At 35.5% G+C, this 10060-nt stretch overlaps 1 protein-coding gene across 1 annotated transcript; it reads left to right on the top strand.

Annotated features, from left to right (window-relative positions):
- The first annotated feature begins 2735 nt into the window (after nt 1-2735).
- Nucleotides 2736-8694, top strand: LOC108664383 (endochitinase A). Its single transcript, XM_018150961.2, has 6 exons — nt 2736-2889; nt 3218-3290; nt 3789-3882; nt 5609-5754; nt 6971-7061; nt 7489-8694. The coding sequence occupies exons 1-6, from the start codon at nt 2851-2853 to the stop codon at nt 8555-8557; spliced, it is 1512 nt and encodes a 503-aa protein (XP_018006450.1). The 5' UTR covers nt 2736-2850; the 3' UTR covers nt 8558-8694.
- The last annotated feature ends 1366 nt before the right edge of the window (nt 8695-10060 follow it).

Below are 10060 nucleotides of genomic sequence, written 5' to 3'. Positions count from 1 at the left end.
AATAATACGGTAATTAATGTATATGGCAATATCATATCAATAAAGGAAAAACAAGTAAAAATCACAGAAAATGTCATTTATTCTACCTCTACATCATCTACAATGAAAGAGGAGGACTTCAGAGTACTGTTAGTAATGGATGAGTATGCTCTGCATGCTTCAAATGTTTTGAAATGAAGTTTTATTCCCATTGTCCCGAGTAGCCCCGACTGAGGGGGCTACTCGGGACAATCTTTATTTTGCGTCTGGCACCTTACGAATAGCATATGGAATTTTTTTTACAATGCCATTTGATAGCCCTCGCAAAGAGCTATAAAATGAGCCTAAATTTTTTTATGCAATGTTTCATTGTAAGAAGTTATTAACAGTTATTAACAAAAAAACGATCAAATCTGTCCCGAGAAGCCCCGGTTGACGGTATATGGATTTGGTAGGTTTGCATTCTAAAGGCTTTTAAAGAAATATGGCAACATTTTGTGATGTTTCATTGTTGCTGGCGCGTAGTGCGGTGTTTTGAGAGTGACGTAAAGCAAACAGAACTCGAGTTGTGCATACGGTGCATTTTTTATAGCTATTCATTTTTTGCTATGTCCTTAATGTGCTGGAATATACCGCATTTACCCTAGCATAGAGGAAGTTGAGAAATCATATATTTATATAACCAACTCTGAAAAATCCCTGAAAAAAAAATAGAAAAAGCAGATTTCAAAAATGTACTACTTCTATTGAAGTCTGTAGTAGAAACTATTAGCCTTATTAAAAACTTTTGCTTGAAGAAAAGCATGCACTATGCAGACAGGTGTCAGCTTTAAAACTTTATTGACAGAATTTTTGTACCTCAATCCAGAACAGAATGGTGGCCATTTCTGCACAACAGGCACAGGGTAATTATTTATGGACACCCCTCCCCCGGGGCTGGGGGTAATATGGGACCCATCTTGAAATGCATTTACAGTAGAAGTTGTAGAACCTTGGTTAGCAAAGGATCCAGTTAATGAAGAAATTGATTAACATCAGCAAACTTTGATAACATTTATCTTGCTCAGTGAAAAAAAATCACTCCACTATAGATTAATATAGATTTAGCTACTACCATTGGTCATCACAAAATTGTGCAATGAATGTCATAGATAGAATTGTGCCCCGGGCAACATAGAATGAAGATTAATTAACCTAAACAATGATTTATTTCTCCAAAAATATGATGGTTGTCACTAAAATTTTCCTTTATTTTTCAGGTGTTTTTATGATTTTTTTTATTATTTTGAATTCACTTGACCCAATTAAAATGGTGTGAATTTACAAGTCCAGTGATGTAAGCTTTCAGATGCAGAAGAAATGCTATACAGCTGCTGATATGAAGCTTGTAGTGGTGTGTGGACAAGGTTGTTGTCAATGCTCAATGGCATGTCCATGGATACAAGCATGGAAAACATCTACCTTTATGGCCCCGACTAAAGCTTTCCCACCATTTCCAGAACTGCAACATTACCACCAGATAAAAAACCTCCTATTTAATTGGTAACAAAAGCGCATGATCAGGCCACAAGATTCCAATTGTATTTAAAATTGGTCACGTTTGATCCGCTAGATTTTGGAAACGAGTAGGAAAATTCCAATCCTGCTTGGCTACAGTAATATCTCATCAATAATGCAGTAATGTATGTTGTATGAATGTGGTAGTATCATATCAATAAAGGAAAAACGTGTGCAAATCACAAAAACTTGTTTATTCTAGTTTTACATCACCTACGAAGGAAGATGTGGATTTAGGAGTACCTACTGTTAGTAATAGATGAGTACACTCTGCATTCTTCAAATGTTTTAAATTAAGCTTTCTGTCAAGTGTCCTGAATTACCTTGTTCCAAGGGGGAATTTGGGACACTTTTTTTAGTCTGGCACCTTAAAAATAGCATATGAAATTTTTTTCAGAGATGCCATAGAATACGTAGCATTTGCAAAGACCTTTAAAATATGCCCAAACTAGTTTATACAATGTTACATGGTAAGAAGCTATTAACGGAAAACTCTCAAAATTGTGCCTTATTACCCCATTTGTTGGTAATGTATATTTGTTTATTCAACTTGCAAACTAGGAAGTTGTTTCAAGGTCAAGTTGGACTATCCTTATCTAAATATATATCTATTTTCCATCAATTCCTTGTTATTTTGGCCCAATTATGGTATATCATGATTTTTCTTCTCTTTTGGTTCAATAGTATTGAACTAGTTTGAAATTTTGATTAATCAATATGTCATGGTGGTTGGTGGATACAGTCTGATATACAGTTTGCAATTAATGTGTGCTTGAAGAACTGTGTGAATTTTAGAGTGAAGCAATTGCTTATATTCTAGTAATTTACATAGCTTTGAGCCAAAAGCTCCCATGCAGCTTAAATTTTATATGAAAATTAGAATAAATTATTTTGGTAATTTTAATTTAATTAAAATGGTTGTTTACATACGGTATTTCAAATCTGCTTTAATTTATAAAATTTATTTCATTATCTTTGATTTAGATGCATTTGTTATATAAGATATTTTGTCAAGACTAGGTAGGTATTGTAAATTTGCTATTATCCTAATCCTACAAATGTATCATTGATCATCATCAGTTCATTGCTTGGACCACAATTGCCTCTAATTTTATGACTTTATTTAGAGAGAATTTCAATTTTTTATTTTAAAGAGAATTTCAAACCACTGTACCGGTATTGCCTTTGTTCATTTGCTTCATCATGTCTTTTTCATTTTACAGTCATATATTCTTGTTAGTTAGCAAGTTAGCATTTATGTTCATCCCCAGGATTTGAGAGAGAAAATATCATTAAGTTGTGCAAATTCTCACAATGCCCAGCAAGAAGAAATACAACTCGAGATTTCCACCTGTGAGTTTAACTCATTTTTGTAGCATGGACTTGCATCCATCCATTAAATTTTATTATATATCTTGTACGTATATACTCAACCACACTCATGTTAGTGGTTCATTTGTATTGCTTGTAGAATTAATTTGAATGAAAATTTAAATTAATAAATAGTCTAATTTAATTCTTGCCTTAGTCTGCAGCTGTGTATACCTATTGATATTTTTGCCATATATTTGTCAAGTCCTGATTATATGCCTGTTGTCATGTTTATCATGTAGTTTTGTTGCTTGTGTTAAGAATATTACAAATTTTATAAGTCAACATTATCAAGGTTGTTGTGTTGCAGGCACGCATCAAGAAGATTATGCAAATGGATGAGGAAGTGGGAAAGGTTGCCGCCCCTGTTCCGGTCATCATCTATATCCTTTATTGCTAACTTAGCCCCTAATTTACATCACTCAACTAATTTTTCTTTTAATATCTTTGATGACCTTTTTTTCTACCCTATTAACATCACTCTGAGGCACATCCATGAAATTACATAATTAAGTTAATTGATCATATTAAATAGCTTTATAATGGTTAATCTTGCTGGAAGTTTTTTTTTTTAATTTTTAGATCATTTTAAAATATAATTTTTGTAAAACCTACAAAAAAATATTATTGTACTTAGTAAATTGTTCACTGAAAAAAAAATATTTATTTATATGGTTGCCAATAAATATTTACCAATTAATTCTGAGTTTTCTGTAACTCATTCAGTTGCTTGACTAGATTGTGAGTAACTAAAAACTTTATACAGTGTCAAGGATTAAAATAACTTATTGAAGTTAGTCTCTCATAATTATTACTATGAAAGAATTATCTAGTATAAAGTTATCTAGTCCATCTAAGGATGTTCCTTGACTGTGTAACACCTCGGGTTCTAGAGCTTTTTGTTGAAGAGTTCCTGAAGAAAGCAAATGACATGGCCTCCACCACCCAAGTCAGAACCCTTGGGTGCTCCCACCTGTGAGTATAGCACATACTGTTAAAGGGGGTTACTTTGACTCCTGGGGTAAGTTTGACCATTTTATGTTTTTTTAAGCAAAAACCCCCCGAAACTCAAAAACTATTTGACATAGAAAAATTTTGTCAGTGGGCATTAAAGGCCTAATACTGAGGCTACGTAACACAATAGAAAGATTAAAAAAGTTTGCATATCTAATAGGTTAAAAATCAAAAATGTGATCCACAAAAATGAGCTATTATTTAAAGCCTGTCGTAGAACCCCCTCCAATTTTTTTATTTTTTGGTAAAAGAACTCCAGGTTTTTTTGCATTATATATAATAACTCTTCTAGTTACATATGCAAATGTCAAATTTGAGGGAAGTGTCATAGTTTGCAAATGGGGGGTGCCACCTCCCAATAGGGGAACTGTGACCACCTAATGTCAGCCCTGATGGGGTAATATTGACGGGCTTGGAAATTAAGTTAAAATAACCATAGGTCCGTATATAACATATTTTATGTTTGATACACCTATTAATGTTTTTTCTTTATGTTTCAGATTCTACAGAGTCTTATATATGGTAATTTTAGCTTAATTTCCAAGCCAGTCAATATTACCCTGTCAGGGCTGACATTAGGTGGTCACAGTTCTCCCATTGGGGGGCGGTGCCCCCCATTTGCAAACTATGGCACTTCCCTCAAATTTGTCATTTGCATATGTAACTAGAAGAGTTCTACTACAATGTACCAAAACCTGGAGTTATTTTACCAAAAATAAAATTGATTTTACCACCCAGTCAAAGATACCCCAAGAGGGGGGGGTAACAATGACCATCTCTTTTTTTGAAATTACGTCAAAACTATGAGAGGCAGGAGCCAGCAATTTATGGTGAGAGAACCTAAAGTATAGACCTGTATTTTGCATGTTTCAATTTAAGTTTAATTTAGCAAGTAAAAAATGACATCATTTAAAAAAAGTTGTCAAAGTTACCCCCTTATATGGTACCATAAAATGGGGTAACTTTGACCACTTTTTTTCCAAAATGATGCCATTTTTTTACTAGATAAGTTAAACTTAAATTGAAACATGCAAAATACAGGTCTATACTCTAGCTTTACTCACCATAAATTGCTGGCTCCTGCCTCTCATAGTTTTGATGTAATTTTATGTATATTTATGCTGGTATCCATGATGGAACTCTACAAGGTTGGGTAGCAAAAAATATATTTTCTTTACCTTTTCACTGCCTTTTGATACAAATACTTTCATTATTTAACAAAGCAGCCAAGTTTATTCTTTTGGGTTAGCAGCCCAGTTCAAATTTATTGAAAACGAGTGAACACCTATTTTTTTCCATCAAGTTAATTCTTACACAGTTATTTAACAGAACTTTTGATTTTGATGCCAAAACATTTATTTTCAAACATATTTTGTGTATTGATGTTACAGATGGTTAGGTTAGGTAGTAACTTTTTTGGGGGGGATAATGACATCAAATTCCATTTATGTTGAAATGTTTCAAAAATATCATATCTTGTATTTGATTATATATTATATCACCACCATCTTACATTTTCAATTAAAAATAAAGCAATTGTTGTACAATTTGAATGTAACTTCATGTGGAATATAATATGTTTATCAACTCCAACACTCAAGGGGGCATAGAAATTTGAAATGAGCCATGTAATATTGAATTCAAATTTCATATTAAATATATAATGTGGAAATATTCTTCTGTTCAGCTACCACGCTGCGAATAACATCCCTCGCCTTCATTTCCTGCTGGATTTGGTACGTCAGCACAACAACGGTGAAGCAATGCCTGTTGGACTTCTGCCAGGCCCTGAAGACGATGCTGCTACTGTAGATGCTGCTGCTGAGTCACAAGGTTCCTACCAATCCCTTAAAACCTTCACTAAGCAATACTTTGGTCAACATTCAAATTTTGAAACATTATGCAATTACTTGGGATAATTTTCAAAATCACCAACATTATGCAATTACTTCAATATTCACAATTTTATCGTGAAACTTAGTAACAGGATAAAGTCACTTGGTAATTCCAACACTGGTAAAAAATTTTTGCTTTGCTTTCTTCTTCTGTACTGATTTTAAAAGACCTGATGTTAATACCTGAAGTGGCCAATGTATCGAGAGCTTGAATTATACATGAAATATGTCAATTGTACATAAAATCACTCTCAATTCCGAAGACTGCCTTTTCGTTTTATTTAAAATTTTGGGTAAAGTTATCTTATAATTTTGATGTTCAATTGTCTTCTGTACAGGCATTTCTATGCGCTGGTACAAACAGCTCCTACATCTTTGCATGTTCCATCTGCAACTTCTATATTATGATGATAATGCCATCTTGTCGTGGCATGCTCACCTTTAATTACATATGCTTTGTGCTTCAAGTAAATTTATGAAAGAGCAGCACTTTTTCTGATAATTTATATATAGGTATAATTTCATATAAGGACTTAACTTTACTTTATTTCAACTCCTGATACTCTGTTCAGATACAGTGCATTTGTAGCACAAAGTGAAAGTTTTCAGCAAATGACGATTTATGAAAATAATAATTTGTTGCAGACCCTAAGCAATACCCAGTCTTGCCATCAATGATCCCAATATTTTCATCAAATATTCCTAGTTTAGGTCAAATAATTTCCATCGAATATTTCTTGTATGTGTCAAAGAATTTTCAGTATTTCCGTCAAAGATTTCTTGTATGGGTCAATGAATGGCCAGTCTTTCCATCAAATCTTGTATGGGTCAAATAATTTTCAGTATTTCCATCAAATATTTCTTATATGGGTCAAAGAATTTCCAGTATTTCCATCAAATATTTCTTGTATGTGTCAAAAAATTTCCATCAAATATTTCTTCTATGGGTCAAAGAATTTCCAGTATTTCTATCGAATATTTCGTGTACCATGGTATGGGTCAAAGAATTTCCAGTATTCCCATAAAATATTTCTTATATGTGTCAAAAAATTTCCAGTATTCCCATAAAATATTTCTTCTATGTGTCAAATAATTCCCATTATGTCATGAATAATTTGAGTGCATGTATTAATATATTTCAATAATGTCCCCAGGTCGGCTAAGGGTTCGGGGTCGTCCCTTCAAACGCTCTGCCTCCGCCTCCGGCTTTCCTCTCAACAGTTCCCTCTCGCCGCCCACAAAGAGGTATATACATACTGCACAAACACGCCGCATTTATTTTATAGTTTATCCATTATGGAAGTTCAATGCTCAATTGACTGGTTTGATTTAATCTTACAACCTAAATTGTTGGAAGGAGGGGTAACTTTCAAAATTTTCAATACTTACTTAGTTGTGGTGCGGTCTGGTCTATTGTGTTAGGGTGTGAACCACAGAGCATTCATCTATTGTCCTCAACAAAAATCTTATTTTGAATTATGGGTGAATTTCAGATTTCTACTATTTAATCCCTGAAAATAGCCACTGAATAGATATATGTTAGGAGTGATCTTTACGTGCAATTGCAATATGCTACACAAATATGGTGCAAAATGAGTGAATAACTATTTGAATCGAATTAATTGCTTTAATAATTATTGCAAGAAAATGTAGAGTTGATATCGTTGAGCAGAGGACGAGGACGCCCAAGAAAAGAAGTCCTGAGAGAGTTTGCAATGCGTGCTGCCATGGCACGGCCCCCAACAAATATCTGTTTTCCTTCTTGTCCTGGACCCTCTACGCCATCTCTGTCTGCCGCCGAGCCTACCAGCCCGGCAATGTCTTCATCAAGCTGCAAGCTTGGCTCTCCAGCGTCTACTCCAGGCACTCCTACTGGACTCTTCTGCTCAAAAATTCCGGGATCTCTATTAGGCACAGGCTCTCCTTCAATAACAAATAAGGATCCTTTTTCAACCCACGCTTCCGTTCCTGTAACTGCATCATTTTCAACTCCAGGTACCTCACCTGTTCCTGGGGGGATACCGATATCGACTTTCATCACTCCTCCAGTTGACGTGGCCATGCCTTCATGTTCAAATTATGCCTCCATTTCCCCACGTGAGTCGTACAAAGCCATCTCCAGCCCAAGCCCCTTGTCTGGAATTAAAATAGAGTTCGGGGGATCCTCAATCCTGCCTACCCCCTCTTCCCTAACGGGAGTCACGGTTTCTTTTGGCTCTTTGCTGACGTCCCCTGGCACAAGCCCCAACGTCTGTATGTCTGAACCTACCGAGACCAAGATGGCGTCTTCATTAACTGGTACCAGCGTACCAATAAGTAACTTAACATCAACCTCATTGGTTACCAAAGAAGTCAAGAAAAACAAGAAAAAAGGTGCAAGTAACGAAAACTCTGCAAAGAGTGGAAGCAAGAGCGCTGCTGCCTCGGATATATCGCTGCAAAATCCACTTCTGGGCAAAATCAAAATAGAAATGCCAGTCTTCCAAAGCAAGCCGATGGACGTTTCGCGTTCCATCTCCTCTCTTAGCACTCAATGTGGAGTCAATGTCCCGCCTGTCACTTCTGTGTCCGAGCTTAGCAAATCCAACTCTGTCAACGCGAAGAAAGAAAAGGCGCAAAATAACGGACGCGTGCCCGTTATTAAAGCGGTGCCTGGTTCGTCATACTCATACCTACAGTGCTCGAATGTCTTCTCGGCCGTCAAAGCCGAGAACAATTCTGATGAGGATTATGATGATTAGTACAACTTATCTTAGGGGATAATTTTACGACTCGTGCTTGCCAAAAAAATGGATTTTCATTTATGTCTTTAGTTTTATTGCCCTTTTTGGGATAAGATTTTGTAACTAAATCTAGCTAAATAGATTTTCTTTTATGACTGGAGTTTTATTGCCCTTGTATGGAACAAGGATTTATACTGAAGCTAGCTAAGTAAATATCTTGGGTGTTATTGACCTTATCAACCAAATTTTTTTTTTATGACTTGTCTTTTATTGACGATATCCTAGAACATCATTGAATGACTGAGCTAAATAAATGAACTTGAATTTTAATCGCTTTTGTGGTTTCAAATTTCTAACCCCGTTATCTTGCATTCTGTGGGGCTCAGATTCTTCCTTTCATTTTTGATGAATATTAATTTTTTTCAACATCTATTTATCTTCCGCTAACATAAGGCCAAAACATTATTGACTGAAATCATAGAAATCCCACGTCAGTCGACACATCTGTTCACTTAATGCTGCTTTTGGAACTCGTATTATTATTGGGTCTGTTCAGACTTGTCAGAACAAGTTTTGAGAGCATTTCATAAGCAACATATTGTTCTTCTTGTTACTTCTTATAGGAGCACTGGAAACTGGTCCATTTAGCCCCTTGCCTAAACAGTTTTTGGTTCACGCCTAACTATCATATAGTAACAATATAAGTATCTAATAATCTGAAAGAAAGCAACATATTGGTATCAAAATTGTACGATTTACGAACAGTAGAGATGTCCGCGGCGTTCATACGGCACGCGTGGAGAGAGTCAGCTGCGTTCATCGAGTAAGCAATAAGCATCTCTAGTGTCGAGTCTCGATTAAACCGTGGAAGTGAGAAGATGTTATGTGTGGTCTGACAGCGTTCTACCGGCAAGCTCAGTATGACGGTCGACGGCACGTGAGCAATCTGTTAAAAGTCAAAACTAAGCAGTCTCAATAATTTTGTCACTTTTTTATTTTTTTATTTAGTCCGTTGATGAGTCGAAAATCTAGGTAGGCTTTGAGTAGTTTTAGAAGAGTAGAATTGACTGTGTTTCCCTTTTTTTATTATTTTCTATTTATTTATTTTTTTTAATAAGCTTGCACTGGTCACAAAAAGGAGAGGAAGAAAAGCAATAGGAAAAGGAGGCAGAAATGAAGAGCTCCAGATGCTCCACTCCAGGGAACGGAGCTGTGACAGGCAAATCTCAGCATCAGAATCGTAAAAGAAATCTAAATGGTCTTTCTGCTGGTGCCGGGTCCCCTAATGATGAATGCCCCCCCCCCAGACTTGTCTTTCTCAGATAGCCCATCAGGTGAGGAAATTCATGTTTCAATTCAAGTTTAATTTAGCTAGTAAGAAAATGGCATCATTTATAAGAAAAAAAGTGGTCTAAGTTACCCCATTTTACGGTACTGTTTCTTTATAATTGAGTACTGTCAAATGGGAAAATGAGGGACAGTCACAGGTGGAATAAATTGGGACAGCAACAGACAACAGTC

This window comes from Hyalella azteca, unplaced genomic scaffold, assembly GCF_000764305.2.
Source record: "Hyalella azteca isolate HAZT.00-mixed unplaced genomic scaffold, Hazt_2.0.2 contig8441, whole genome shotgun sequence".
Taxonomy (NCBI): domain Eukaryota; kingdom Metazoa; phylum Arthropoda; class Malacostraca; order Amphipoda; family Hyalellidae; genus Hyalella; species Hyalella azteca.
The sequence above is the reverse complement of the archived record's forward strand: the minus strand, read 5'-3'. Positions and strand labels throughout refer to the sequence as shown.

Coding starts and splice junctions, on each gene's coding strand:
- LOC108664383 (XM_018150961.2), top strand. CDS start 2,851: ATGCCCAGCAAGAAGAAATACAACTCGAGATTTCCACCT. Junction 3,883..5,608: donor ACCCTTGGGTGCTCCCACCT/GTGAGTATAGCA, acceptor TCTTCTGTTCAG/CTACCACGCTGCGAATAACA. Junction 7,062..7,488: donor CTCTCGCCGCCCACAAAGAG/GTATATACATAC, acceptor ATCGTTGAGCAG/AGGACGAGGACGCCCAAGAA.